The following is a 15,159-nucleotide window of genomic DNA, read 5'->3' as shown; positions in this document are numbered from 1 at the left end:
CAAGTTGCACAATTAGCAGCACGATTTCCTCTTCCAATTGAGACTAGGCTCTCCTTATAAGAGGAGGCACCTTGGAAAACATAAGGAAGACATTTGACTAGAAAGTTTTGTATTTCTTGGGTAACAAGCAAGGTCGTAGGTAGTGGCGGAGTCAGGAAATTATTCCAGGGTGAGCCAATTAGCGCTATATGTTTTCAGCACAACTCAATTAGAGTGTACACGTATTTTTCGATCTTGCTTTTCTCTTTAGTATAATATTTGTAAGTTTATCGTTTTTTTTTTAAATGCGAATCAAACAATTGTTAGTTTATTTGTCAAGCTTTCAAAATCAAAATTATATTATAGTTTAGGTAACAAAATTTTCTAATTTGAAAGAATGATTATAACTCACACCCACTGGACTTCATAGGAGTAAACAAGATCATTAATTGTAGGTTAGTTAATTAGATTATTTGTTTTTGTTAACTGATGGTTTCTATAAATAAGGTGTATCTAATTGTATATACTCTTTTTTTTGTCCTATTTTTGTTTTTCTTTTGTCAAACTATAATGTCATATGGCTTATGATGGCTAGAGGAGTATGCAAACATATCATATGACAAGCTTACAGTAGCACTACCATCTTTTCAGTTGAAGTACGTGTACGTGTGTAATTATACTCATCTAGACTTATGTCTCAACTGGCTGCTGTCACGTTCAAGTCACAAACTAATAAAGTCCAAATTACTTTTAGACCCTTAGCAAATAGCAGATCTAAGACACTCTACCTCTATTATGCTCCTTATAGGCAAAAGTGACCTTTCAAAGAATAACTAGCTAATTGGCCCGACCATTGCCGGGCTTGCTACATTAATAGTGGATGATCTTATGATTAAGTACATTGCATAATATATAGTCACTTTAAGCCTTAAAAACAACAAAAGGACCAAGTTTCACTTTATTTTTACAGGTCTTTGCAATAGAAAGTGAAGAGATTGAAAGAAGAAACTCTCCTGAAGGGTTTCTGAAAATAGCTTCTAGCCCAGCCATACTAGGAATTCCAAGGGTAGACCAATCACAACTTAGTACATCACCATGGCACACATATCAGTTTAAGTAATGTATCTAGAATACAGTCAAGCTGCAAATAATATTTCCAAGCTCTGCAAGCAAGTAGATAAGAGTCTACTTGCTAGAGGTCCTCTGCTCTCCCTTCCTCCTCATCTTCTTTCCTCACTCACTCTAGATGAGAGTCTGACAGTGTCAGCTATACTCCTCGATAATGAAATAGGAAGGAAAATATGTAGACTTTGTTTTTTATGCAGACCAAGCTGCAATTTTCTATGAGCTTACAGTATTTTGTTTGAATGGTTGGGAACTTTCGCACACGAAGTGGGGTCGATAGCTAGGGCGCTCACGCAGTGGGAGTGTCCGCTATCTTTCTGATCCAGAGCAGTCCCCCCTACCTTGTTGGTCATGGTTATCAGCTCATATTCTCATGTACTATCTTCAAAATATTTGAATAAGTTCACACTTCCCTAGTAACATTCCTGTTTTTTCTAGGCTTACTGTGTTAAAAAAACAGGGGCATGTCAACCAGCCGATTCGATGGGATCATTATATTACAGCAAACCCCCTTTAGACATCAACAGAATTTGTTATTTATATTGCTTCATCAAGAAGTCGCTTTAACCCGTGCTTGCAATAGTGGGGAACTTATCATGAAGCAACTTAAGCAATGCCGTATCTAAAGAAACACAATTACACATTCCCTCTCACAAAATGTTGATATAGTCCAAGAAAATAATTACAAAAAATATGGAGAAAAGGAAAACTGTCAGTATATTCAAATGAAGGCGGTATGAATGCATAACAAAAAACTTAAATGAAAAAGTCTCATGTGTATCTTTTCCTTGAGCATGTACACAGAAATAGGGATGATAAAATAATTCATAAACCAAATCCAACAATTATATATAATTAAAATAGCATCTTGATTACATGAACGTGAATGAGTGAGAGATTGGAATATTTGACATAGCATAATTTGAAATAATAATAGTTCAACAAAGCAAATTTAGTTCATACATACGTAAGGAAAATGTAAGCTGTCGCATAAAAAAGACCATCCTCACCCATACCTCCAAGTATAAGATTTGTTAAACCCATGATTATAGGAATCCATTGAAGCTTTGACAGCCTTTAGAGATACCCCACTGATAGAAAGTTCAAAACAACTTTTACCTAGAGCAAGGGCTCCTCTTCAACTGAAGAATGCATGCCTTTAAATTTCTGGAATCTGACAGAAATTTACTGATTTCATCCTCTTTTTCTATATTGATGTTGGGAAAAGAAGCACCTACTTCGAATAACCCTTTGTGCACTTTCACTCTTCTTCCTTGGCTCTGCATAAGAAATTCAGTAAATAAACCTAATTAAAAAACATACCTTAATACCAGTCAATTACAAGTAGATTTTTTTTTTTCATAATACCTGTAAATTCAAGTACTTCAGGAGAAGTCGATTACACATTTTGAGTCTCTGGGAAGCATTAACAATTGCTTTGTAACCTCAAATTGCTTCTTTGGGTTTGCGGATAGGGCTGAAGAACATTTGATAGTCACTTTCTATAAGGCTATTGCATTTTTCAATAAAAACTCAACCAAACCAAGGTTGTTCTCATTTCCATCAAAACTCCTAAGCTCAACTGACTTCAAGTGTGACAGAAAAGATTGAGGAATTGCTTTGAGTGTCCAACACCCATTACCTTCAAAGAAAATTATATCAACTTCCTACATGAAAATCCAAAATCAATACTTTAGCATTAGCACAGAAATTAATTACAACAATTTACTTTATCTTTATTTCCCATATTTACTTCACTATAGGGAACTTAGAACATTATGGGGAACTTACTTTGGTAAAGAGAAGAGATTCAACATTAGGCTAGTAACTAAATAATTATGTTAAAATTTCACCATATATAGGCATCCCCCTTTTATATGGACTCTCAAACTTTTCAAATTGGGAAATGCAAGAAGTTCCACTGTGAGATTCGCAACGGAGAGAGTCTTGAAATAACAAATCACAATTTATCAATAGACAGTAATAAGGTAAACAACAGACTAAGCCAAGGAGATATCATTGAATGATGGTACTAAGTATTGACAATACCAAGGGGGTGCTTCCTTTGCGGTGATTGCCTCAATTGCACATTTGTACTTTGGGAATAACAACACACTACTACTATATGTTGCAACCCCCATAAGCTGACATCTTTCAGTCATTTGCATAATAGCTCCAAGCCTTTTTATTAGAACAAACTTAGTTTTACTATATTTGAGTATTCCTCCATAGGCTAAGATAACAAAACCAATTAGAAAAAGATTCATATGTGCTTACCTGAAATAACCTCTTCATAGGGTACTAATATGGTGAGGGGTAAGGAGCCAAAGTTCTAGTCAAAGCTCCATTATTACTTACTAATTATATATATTGTTATATCAACTAGTCACAGTGCCATGTATCCCCTCCTAGCCACAAAAATTATTCTGACATCCAAGTTAATTAAGGAGATTCCTTGGTTACATATAACAACCTGGTCCGCAAATATATCTTCATCTCACTCAGCAATCTACCCTTACAACAATTGAAAAATGCGCACTACGCTTATAAAATAAAGTGTATATTATAGAATACAAACAATCACCAACCAAACTGAATTGACTTATACAATTATAGACCATACAAACAAATGAAACACTGACGAATCGAAAACAAAGTTGAAAAATTAAAAAAAGTGATCTTATTTCTTTGCATTTTTCTATTATGTATAAAAATGATATAAGCCCTTATATTGTATTAAAAAATGATAAGGGTCAAATAAGGATGATGTGAGGTGGTAAATATAAACGGATTATAGGCTCATCATCCGTTTTGTATATATGAACATTAGTCTTCACTGCAAGGATGATGTGGGGTGGTAAACATAGTGCTCTTTTTTAACTACATTTGAATGAAGACGTGATCCTTTGTCAAGGCATACCATCTTATCCCTTGCATACACTCCTAATTTCCTAAATCACAAAACTTCCTCTACGGGAAGCCTAGCCAAAATATTTGAAATAAGTTTAGGTTGAAGACTCGCCTTATTGCCATCACCATTACAAACACTTATCCCCTTAGATAAAAGGTTTTTGATGCGTACCATCATAAAAAGAAACATCAATATAATGTACTTTGAATTAGGGACTCAAGTCATGCCTATTAAGTAAGAATGTGTTACTTTTCACAACAATGTTAGTTGTACAGACAATTTGGTAGCTTCTCTCTACACCCTACGCTCCAATTCTAATATATATATATATATCTCATTTGGTGTTCCTTGGAGTGAGACAACTGACTAACGATTGGCTAATACCTTGAAACCTTACATCATCCAATATAATAGGCACACCAAGATCTGACAAACAACTACTCGAAGAAGATAGATGTTGATAAAATATATTCACCTTTCTAGTGCAATCCCAAGTAGCTTCTCATTTGCCATAATCATCTTCAAGTCTGCTCCATTAAATGAACCGTTCCCAAAATCTAAGCTGGAAAATAGAAGAACGAATTAAATATGACGAACAACTACTCGAAGAATGAAGATAGCAGTGGAAAAAATATAATCACCTTTTGACATGTTTATTTGGGTCAGCCAATGTGATCTTAGTTTGTTACATTTGAAGTAAATACCTTAGCATCTTAGTCAAAAATCCCATTGATACAACAAACAAATAAATATTCATGTCTTAAAGTACTGCAACGTTAGGATTTGACGACAATCAATTGTCTTACGACCTACAACACTGTTAGCTACCTTAGACGATTGAACAACATGTCAAACTATGGCTAGATCATGGCATAGTTGCTACACAGACTCAATTGAGTTGCATAATTATTGGCCATCTAATCACACTATACTGCATACCGAGGCTTCGTTATGCACTTTTGTTCATACAAATTGTGCCTTTGTAATACTACTAAAAGAGGCATATGTCACTATGGCCCATAGGCTTTATACCCAATTCAGAGTCTTTTGACACAAATGCATATAGTTGCATTACTTGAGGTGAATACAGATCTTAAACTTGGATCTTTCAACCAAATTCTAAATGATTTACCTAAATCTTGTTATCTCCCCACTCTCTATTGATGTTACTTTCGATCTCAAATACATTTAAAGCTTCCACAAAATGTATTTTTCACAATTAGCAACATATCAATATTCCAAACTTCCACAACAACTAACAATAGAATATTAACATAGAGTACGTAACACCAAATTGAATCAAACAAATATTCTATTTTGGGGATCACATGAACCAATGTGTTGTTAGAGAGAGATAACATACCAAGAGTTGCTTAATCAGTGTGCACCTTTGCTTCCATTTGCTTATCCACCTTTGATGTCTTACCCACGTCATTGATGGAGCATATTAATCTGAACATCACTATATTATAAAGATTTCAATTCATCATATCAATTTTAAATTCATTAATAGAACTATATATAAAGAAACCAATTGAAATCAAATTAATAGCATAACTTAACCTGATCATAAGATACTGAACTACCTTTTAGGCCGCTTATAGAAGAATACTGAAATTTTCTTAATTTTGAGTCATTTGATTTATTTCAATTGCATATTATTTATTAGAAACAAATGATTTTCAAGTAATGTGATTACCAAATTTACAATCATTACACTATGAGAGCGAGTCTAATGGAGAGCTGCCAAAATGAGCTGTTAAAGGGCGCAACGTCAGCTAAATAGTGGGAGAGTCAAATTTGAAAGCAGCTAAACAGAAAAACCATTATATATTTGGTGATGTAGCACCTATATAACTCGTGCACATACTTAAAGTGCATAACTCCAAGAGGGTAAGAGAATATATACACGCAAACTCATACCAAAATTGTTGGAATTCTAGCAATATTATCCGAAAAAAATATTAAGAACTAAATTGGTTTGTAAGTTTGTGAGGTTTAAAATCTAGTTTGGTGAAAGTGGGTGACTGGTGAAAGTGGGTGACTATCTGGAAGTTCTACAAATAATAGTAACCATCTTTTAGAGTATGATATGTAAAACAAATTACACGCCAATACAGATGTTGGTAAATTTTATGTGAAGTCACAGACAATAGATATAGAATATAGAGCAGATAATGCGTTCTGAAACAATATTCCAGCGAATCATAAAATTAATTAGACTTAGAACACATGATCACTCAAGTAAAAGGATTAAGTCATAACGTTGGTTTATATGAAATCAAACAATATATTTGGTGATGCAGCACCTATATAACTCATGCACATACTTAAAGAGCATAACTCCAAGAGGGTAAGAGAATATATGCACGCAAACTCTGTCAGTTTATTACATTAGCACGTGAATCGGTTTTCAGTTTATTATATATACCACCTGCACAAAATCTCATCCACATACTCACGCATATCTAGTACTTACGCATATACATGTCTCATGCACATACTTACACATATCTAGTACTTCAACGCGCGCACCTGCACAAACTTTTTTAAAAAGTGGCTTGAATGATCCTTACCTAAATTCTGCAACAAATGAACGGAGAACACGACAAACATTTGCAACTTTGTGAATTCTTGAGAATTCTGCTCTGGCACATAATCTCATTCCTCCACCGAAAGCAGTGAAACTCTTTTATGCGGTATTTGATTGTTGGCCCTACAGTATGGTAGGAGACAGTGATTAGAGAATTTAAAATTTTGTAGTATTAGCGTATTGCATGAAAATGGAAATTTCACAAATAAGAACTATGACATGTCGGTGACCTTCCATCGCCATGGGTTGAAGGCAAGATTATCCTCATACTTTTTGGTGTTCAGGTGAAGTGCTGGAGGGCATATCATAACTGTCCAGCCAACTGGAATTGTGTACCCTGTAATATGGATCACCCCAAGTTCATTTTATAAATCTTGATCGGATAAATAGATCAATATTATAAGCTAAGTTGTGGGGGTGATATAGGCTATGTACCACTATAGTATCCATCACCTCAATACAATGAGGTGCTTCATTGTAATACTATATGAACAATATTCTTCATATAAACTATATGTTGGACCACACACTTTTGCGTATATATATATATATATATATATATATATATATATATATATATAATATATATATATACAAATTTAAAAAAGTAAGCTTTAAAATAAAATAAGTACGTAAGTAAAACTTCACCTACAAAATAAATTCAAACCTAATTTTTTGTGTGGTTATGAAGCACTCAACATAATGATTATCTTCCCAAAATTTCAGTTCATTTGGAAATCTCTAACATAGATAAAAATTGTTGTCATCTTTAAAAAGAAATCTAACGGTCCATAAATGTTGAATTTTTGTAATTGTTTTTTGCCAATGTTAGATGTTTCCAAATGAGCTGAAATTTTGTAGAGATGATCTTAATATTGAGTATATCATATCCACAAAAAAAGAAAAGCCCAACAATAGAACGTACATGGCCAGGGCGACGTACGTGATCGTGAACCAAACAATGTGGAGCAGTGGAAGTAAGATAGTTACATATTTGCCCGCAACTATGTGTCTCTACACATGTCACATGTAGGCATGTAGTGTTTTACATGTCACATGTATGAATTTGGCCAATTTTTGACAGCCGTTACAATCCTAATTAATGTCTGTCCTACATTCAAATCCTTCCAAAGCATTCTGAGTCAACAACTACTCCAACAATGAATAGGATGAAAACTTGCAGTCTCATGAGATTTAAACAACTAACCTTTGTGTTCATGCTTGGAGGATTCAACCTTGCATGAATGACACATTGCATGCTACTTGTAACAAATTTGAAGGTGCATGCTAAACCGGCCAGCACCCTAAAGGTACTTACTAATTATAGGAATATATATATATATATAATACCACGCTCAGCTCCTTTGCTACTCCAAATAATACTGTTCATTTATCACCAAATTAATTAAGATTAGTTTTCCTCATCTGACTGTAATGGCAGTGGCTTCAAGGGTGCTTGTTTTTGTGGTGATTTTAATCTTCTGCTTAGCTGATGCTGAGGTACAGCAATGCATTTTTGCTAGTTGGCTTTTGTAATCAACCTTCTTTTAGCGCTTTAATTTTTTCTTTGACTCATTATATATATCTAATTTTTTGTCCCCCCCTAGATTTTAATTTGGATTATATTTATCTATTTCTAAATGCTTGTCATTTAGATTGAAAATTTTGAATAGTAATAATAAAAGCTATTGAAGCTGTCAAGCTGTGTCACACATTATTTGGTGTCCATGTAGTAGAATAATGGCTGGACAAATATTTTTGAGTGTGGCTTTTACATTTCCTTTACATGACAGGGTGTTGTTAGATGTGGCATTTGGAGGCGTACAGGGAAAACAGGTTTGTTATAAATTGCTTTGTTTTCCGGCCATTACAAAGCTAGGAAATCAATGTAAAACTGAATCCTTTAATTTGCAATAGCCATGCTAATTAACTTATTTGTGTACCTTTTCTGTCTCGGCACCTAGGTTGTGCATCTGTGTAAGCTATAGTACCACGTAAATCCTTTTTATGTATCTGTTGGCATCCTTCTTCATTTACTAGATTACTTGCGGTTATTGTCAATTTGTTCCAGATTGTAGACGATTATGTGCGGCGCGGTGTAGCCTCCATTCTAGGCCCAATATATGAACTAGAGCATGTGGAACATGTTGTATAAGGTGCCAATGTGTTCCCCCAGGGACTGCAGGAAATAGGGAATTATGTGGGAGCTGCTACACAAACATGAAAACCCATGGAAACAGGTTCAAATGTCCATGAGTCCATACGTACTATTAGGTATTTAGGGGGATGACTAGTACTGGGTTAGGGTTCACCGGAATCAGCAGTACCTAAATGTCTCCTACTCCCTTTTCTTGGCTAGAGTAGTATGTTGCGTCTCCAAGAGATTAGCTTATTTTTGTATGAACATATTTATTTCGTTGCCTGTATCATTATGTTTCTTGTACGTGGTGGGTGATTTAGGCAGAAATCAGGGCGATTAATATTTCAAAGAAGGCTAACCAGGGGCTGCATTAGGTAGTTGTTGTTGTTGCTGCTTTAACAAGAGGCTTTTGTGACATTGCGTTTGCATGCAACTAACAGAATCTCCAAATAAAATGCTGCTCTGTGGGCACGTTTGTTTCAACTAAGTGCTGAATGTTGACTGCTGATTTTTGCTTCTGGTTAATTAAAAGTGTTCTGGTTGAAATGCTGATTTGTGTTGTATCTAGTAATCTCTACAGCCCTCTCATTTAGTGCCAGATATATAAATGCTGATTGCAAGAAGAATGTTTGAGTCAACATCTACCATTTTTCAAGTCGTCTGCACTCTCATTCAGTATTCACAAATCACAACACTATAAAGAGAGACAGAGTGGCGATCTTCCAAAATTTGGGTAGTCTTTTCTATGATGATTCATAAGACCATAACCGTCTTTACCAAAAAAAAAAAAAAAACTGATGAATGATGATCCAGACATCCAGTAAGCCAGGTGTACGTCTTATGTTAGATATTATCTGGGTGTAAACAAATTGGCTCTCTCCAGCCCTCGGAAGTTCCAAGTCATGAAGTTATAAGTTTTCTAAGAACTGAAAGCCAGTAATACACCAGTGAATAGATACCAAGTCATGTCACCTCTCAAATGTGATTACGTAGTTTTGCAAACCTTTTCTGTTTATTTATAAGGGGTCTAATTTTCAAGTTGCACGAGCTTCCGAAGTCAAAAATATTTATTTCCATTTCTAGGATCCATTGCATTCTTGAACCTTTTTTCTTTTATAATAATTGGATCGATTAGTACAACAACCACAACTTGCCCGAAAATTTCGTACAATAGAACATCAGGATCATATACTAAGTAACTAACGAAAATTTTAAGGGCACTTAAGCCTCCCATGAGTTTTCATATTGGTGTAACACTTTCCACACATCATCTTGTTTCCGAAAGTGCCTGGCGGGACACATTTGCAACGCCGACAGCATTTCTCACACGCTCTTATGCAATGTTTCGGCCTAAAGTGCAATTTGCACCTACCCTTGCACAATAAAGGACACTCTGCAATTAAACCAAAAATGTGAATAAAACGACTTCCGTTACAGCAAACACTACTATCAATACTAGCTTATTAAAAAGTAGTATAGTAATATCGCCAATGGTGATAGGGAGCATTGATGTTACCTTGTAACTTCACTGGAGGCAACACTTTCGGGAATGGAGCCTTAACTGGAGCTGGGGACCTCGTTAGGGAAGTGGCCTAGTTAAATGTAAAAGATCAACATACACATCATTAGCATGCTGAACTAGTTTGCATTAAGGTCAGTCGTATTACTAAGACAATATATCCAAATTAAACTCATATTATGCATTAACCATTTCTTTTATTTTCCTTTTTATTTATTTATTTTTATTATTATTTTTTTTAATGAGCAAATGTTGTTCAGAGTATAACATTGAGCCAAGCAAGTCTCAAAGATTACCTCCATGAAGTTCTCTTCCTCATTTGATGATACCTGCAAGCAATATATCAAAATAGTTTCATTAGGCAGATTGAGAAACAAAACTTAAAAAAAGAGAGAGAATTAGGGGTTGAATGTCCTACCTTAGAAGAAGTAACTAAAAGAAAAGAGGCCAATAAGAAGACTAATGCTTTCAAAGCCATTACTGAAGTGTTTCTCTTAACAGTTGTATATGCTAGAAATGTGAAGTCTCTCAGATTAGAGCTTTGGCAAGATCTTGTGACTATTCATAATTCAGCTAACATACCGTGGTGTGTAGTAGGGGATTTTAACAATATAACAAAAGCTGTTGAGAGAGTGGGGGGAAGGCCTATGCATCCCAGTGAAGCAGAGGACTTTGTGGATTGCTTGCAAAAATCAGGATTATCAGATTTGAGTTATAGTGGATTCTTCCACACATGGAACAATAAAGTGGAAGGGAAAGGTAGAATCATGTCCAAGATTGACCGATGCTTAGTTAATAGTCACTGGAATGATGATCTCTCGAATGCTAAGGTTGAATTTTTACCTCAAGGAGTATTCGATCGTTCACCTATATTACTCCTATGGAATGATTTCAGTAGCAAGGCAACACCTTTTCGATTTAAGAACTACTGGGTAGAACAAGAGGAGTTCCAGAATATTTTGCATGATGTTTGGAAGGTTGAGATCCTCTCTAATCCTATGTATGTGCTGATGCAAAAACTGAAAATGCTCAAAGTGAGAGTTAAGCCATGGGCACGTAGTAACTTCTCTGATATTCATGGAAGGGTAACGCAAGCAAGAGAAAGATTGTATGACATCTGAGAGGCTAATCCATAATGCTCCGATGGATCCATACACGGACGAGAAAGAAAAGAGGCTTTGCGAGGTATAGTGAACTAGCCGCGAATAGAGTTTTCTGAGATCATGGGAAAGCAAGATAGTGATTGGATGCTTGAAGGTGATAAGTGTACAACCTTTTTCTTCAAATCTCTTGAAGAAAAGAAAGCGAGAAAAGGTATCTGGGCTCTGAAGGATACACAAGGTGGAAATATGACTGGACAGGCTGCCGTTATCAAGTCCATCTTGGATTAGTACACTGATTTGCTTGGAGCGCGCAGATGCGGGCGAGATCTATGATGAGTTTTTTAATAATTTGCAAGTCAGAGACAAAGTATTTGATTAGATGAAACTTATTCTTGATAAAGAGATCACAGCAGAGGAAATCAGAACAACTCTCTTCGAAATGAAGGACAACAAAACACCGGGACCAGATGGCTTCACTCCATTTTTCTTCAAGAGATGCTGGTCTATTGTTGGTCATGACTTCATAGCTGATATTTCAAATGCGTTTGCTTATTGTAGATTTCCTAGAGGTGTTAATGCTACTTTTCTATGTCTTATACCAAAAGTCAGCAATCCCTCAAAGGTTGAGGATTTTAGGCCTATAACACTGTGTAACACTACATACAAATGCCTTTCTAAAGTCATTTCAAATAGGCTAAAGCTTGTTATCAATGAACTAGTGCAGACTAATCAATCTGCTTTTATTCTTGGCAGATCAATCCAAGATAACATTCTCCTTTCACACTACTCAGGGGTTATGAAAGGAAGAATGGTACTCCGAGATGTACCATCAAGGTGGACATCAGGAAGGCATATAATATGGTTAGTTGGGAGGCTATCAAATCCATGTTAAAGATTTTCAGATTCCCTCCTAACATATGTAAATGGATTGAAATGTGTATATCAACTCCTTCCTACTCTGTATTGATAAATGGCTCACCAAAAGGCTTTTTTGCTGGAAGACAAGGAGTTCGTCAAGGAGATCCCTTATCTCCATATATCTTTGTGCTTGTCATGGAGATTCTCAGTTGTATACTCAAGCAAAAGTTCGAGGAAAAAGCCATACAATATCATTCAAAATGCAAGCAGGTAAAGCTGTCGCATTTGGCATTTGCTGATGATGTACTTATGTTCTGTAAAGGGGAGTCTTCCTCTGTCCAAGCAATCAAGGAATCTCTTGATATGTTTGGAAAAGCTACAGGCTTACAGATCAATAAGGACAAGACAACTCTCTTAGCTTTGGAGGTCTAAATGAGCAAGATTACGTATCCTTGGTCTCTATTATGGGGGTGGAGTTAGTTAAACCACCAGTGAGATATCTTGGTTTACCACTCATCTCGGCTCGGTTAGGTATAAGGGAATGTCAGCCTCTTGTGGAGAAGGTAACTAGTAAGATTACGAATTGGAAATCGAGATTGCTTTCTCATTCAGGAAGAGTACAACTAATCCAATCAGTGTTGTTATCTTTTCATACCTTTTGGGCTAGAACCTTCATTTTACCCAAGACTGTTCTGGAGCAAGTTGAAAGGATATGTGCCAAGTTCTTATGGTCTGGAAGCTCTACCCAGAAAGGCTATCATCAAGCAAGTTGGAGCACGGTGTGTCAGCTAAAAGAAACTGGTGGGTTAGGATTTATGAACTTACATAGATGGAATATTGGTGCGTATTGTGGTTTGATCTTTAAATTGGTGACTAAAGAAGACTCCATATGGGTTGATTGGACGTGGAAGCAACACATCAAGTCAAGTCACTTTTGGACTATGAAGATGCCACAAGATTGCTTTCGTGGACATGGCGTAGTATTCTAAAGACAAGAGCAAAGGGCCAAAAATTCATAAAATACACCATCGCAAATGGGAATGATATCCTATTGTGGCATGATATATGGTTTGACCAATCACCATTGATAGAAGATGAAGAAGCTAAAGCCGAGTGGGATTTCCCCGTGGATACAAAATTGAGTGCCATCATTGAAAATGGGAGGTGGAATGGAGAAGTTCATAGTTTACAGTCTCTGTCACTGAGAGAAACTATTAGGAAAGTGGAGATAAACCAACATCTGTCAGCTGATAAGATAGTATGGACGCCACATCAGAGTGGCCTTTTCACATCACACAGTGCCTACGATGCTCTAACTCCGAGGAGAGAAAAGAAAGGATGGCATAAACTGGTGTGGGGACGATGGGTACTGCCAAGACATTCATTCACTACCTGGCAACTGTTCTCAAATAGCATTCCTACTCAAGACAGGTTGGTACAAAGAAAAGTCATTTCCTCTTCAGTTTGCTGTCTTTGCAGTAACAGCAGAGAGTTCTCTGAGCACCTGTTCTTTGAGTGCTCTTACTTGAGGGAGATTATTACCAGAGTCAAGCAATTGCTGGGCATAGTCACGGATAATAGAACAGCAAACAGAGAATGGTCTTCAATCCAAAGACTCTGTAAGAATGCGGAGGTGGGGGAAATCTACAAAGTATTCTTTTGTGTAGCTGTTGATAGTATATGGAAGGAAAGAAACTCTCGCAGATTCAGGCAAAGATTTAAATAAGCTAGGATGCTATTTGACAAGATGGTATGTGAGTTACGAAATTACTTGCAAGTTCTGAAATCGGAAATTAAAGAATCCATCATTGCTAGGAATTTGTTCCACCAGTTGAATATAGATATTCAATTGAAGGCTTCAAGGTATACGGACTGTTTCTGGACTCCCCCATCTGGAAATCGTGTGAAGGCAAATGCTGATGGGGCATTGAGTTTTAATGGGCCAGGGTACGGTGGTATGATAAGGAATCAAGATGGCATCATTCTAGCTTGTTTTAGTGGAGGTGGAGGAATGCATTTAGTGCTCTTTCAAGAACTAAAAGCTATCGATGTTTGTCTACAGAGATGCCTGTCAGAGGGATATAAGGAAGTAGAGTTGGAAACTGATTCCTTGAGGGCAGTGAAGGCTATCAATAAGCTGGAGAAGCCACCTTGGTATTGTTGGGATATTCTAGAAGCCATTGAACAGAAAAAGGAAAAATTTCGATTTGTTTCCTGCTCGCATGTGTACAGAGAAGTAAACAGAGCGGCAGATTATCTAGCATCTCTAATACAGAGTCGTTGTAATCTTTCCATCCAATTTGTCCCTCCATTAGATTATGTATTGCTGAGTATTGTAAATGAAGATGTGAGTGGACAAAGGTATGTAAGAAAAGGTTAATCAATACAGGTGGAGGTTTGCCTAACCTCAGCTTAATTTCTGAAAAAAAAGAAAAAGAAAAGCCATTACTGAAGTGGACAAAAATAGAAGACAATAGAGAGGATTGGAAGAGATACAACTACAAGTTTTCAGAACCATTGGGATATATATATTTATAGAAAACCATATGGAGCCAGAAAACTAGGTTCAATTTTCTGATGGCTCACACATGGAGGTGACTTATTAGCTGGCATAGTTAAATCCGGCCAAATCTGAGTTGCATTTGACCTTTAATATCCCTACTCTCTATGTCTTTGTCTGCTAAACTAATATATCTACTATATCTAAACTTGTTTTGGAGTGTGTACATCTCTAGTATATTAACTGGGGCAGGTTATTTCAAAATTTATATTACCTCTATACAACCAAATATTGGACCTTCTGAGCAAAAAAACACAAAAACAAAAAAAAACAATATTGGACCTTCATTGTGATATAATAATGTTAAATGAATGTAATACAATTACAGATATGAAAATTAGAGTGTTGATATTGTCATCACATAAGAGCAT

The 15,159-nt window shown here is 36.0% G+C and overlaps 1 protein-coding gene and 2 long non-coding RNA genes across 5 annotated transcripts; 1 reads left to right on the top strand and 2 right to left on the bottom strand.

The window, feature by feature from the left end:
- Positions 1 to 2,025: 2,025 nt before the first annotated feature.
- LOC147498006 (uncharacterized) lies at positions 2,026 to 4,560 on the bottom strand. 3 transcript variants are annotated; one of them, XR_015194184.1, is made up of 3 exons: positions 4,491 to 4,560; positions 2,473 to 2,771; positions 2,026 to 2,384 (listed from the first exon to the last, which is right to left on the bottom strand). It is a non-coding gene; the product is annotated as an uncharacterized LOC147498006 (long non-coding RNA). The 3 variants fall into 3 exon arrangements; XR_015194182.1 differs by lacking the exon at positions 4,491 to 4,560 and adding an exon at positions 3,154 to 3,382; XR_015194183.1 differs by lacking the exon at positions 4,491 to 4,560 and adding an exon at positions 2,896 to 3,142.
- A 3,409-nt stretch (positions 4,561 to 7,969) lies between these two features.
- LOC147498005 (uncharacterized) lies at positions 7,970 to 9,235 on the top strand. The gene is made up of 3 exons (XR_015194181.1): positions 7,970 to 8,108; positions 8,402 to 8,444; positions 8,680 to 9,235. It is a non-coding gene; the product is annotated as an uncharacterized LOC147498005 (long non-coding RNA).
- A 719-nt stretch (positions 9,236 to 9,954) lies between these two features.
- On the bottom strand, positions 9,955 to 10,749 carry LOC147498004 (cypmaclein-like). Its single transcript, XM_086559014.1, has 4 exons — positions 10,686 to 10,749; positions 10,564 to 10,596; positions 10,265 to 10,340; positions 9,955 to 10,141 (listed from the first exon to the last, which is right to left on the bottom strand). The coding sequence occupies exons 1-4, from the start codon at positions 10,743 to 10,745 to the stop codon at positions 9,960 to 9,962; spliced, it is 351 nt and encodes a 116-aa protein (XP_086415140.1). The 5' UTR covers positions 10,746 to 10,749; the 3' UTR covers positions 9,955 to 9,959.
- Between the last annotated feature and the right edge of the window lie 4,410 nt (positions 10,750 to 15,159).

The sequence above is a fragment of the Coptis chinensis genome, chromosome 5 (assembly GCF_015680905.1).
Source record: "Coptis chinensis isolate HL-2020 chromosome 5, ASM1568090v1, whole genome shotgun sequence".
NCBI lineage: Eukaryota > Viridiplantae > Streptophyta > Magnoliopsida > Ranunculales > Ranunculaceae > Coptis > Coptis chinensis.
Note: the sequence above shows the minus strand (reverse complement) of the source record. Positions and strands in the feature narration are given on the sequence as shown.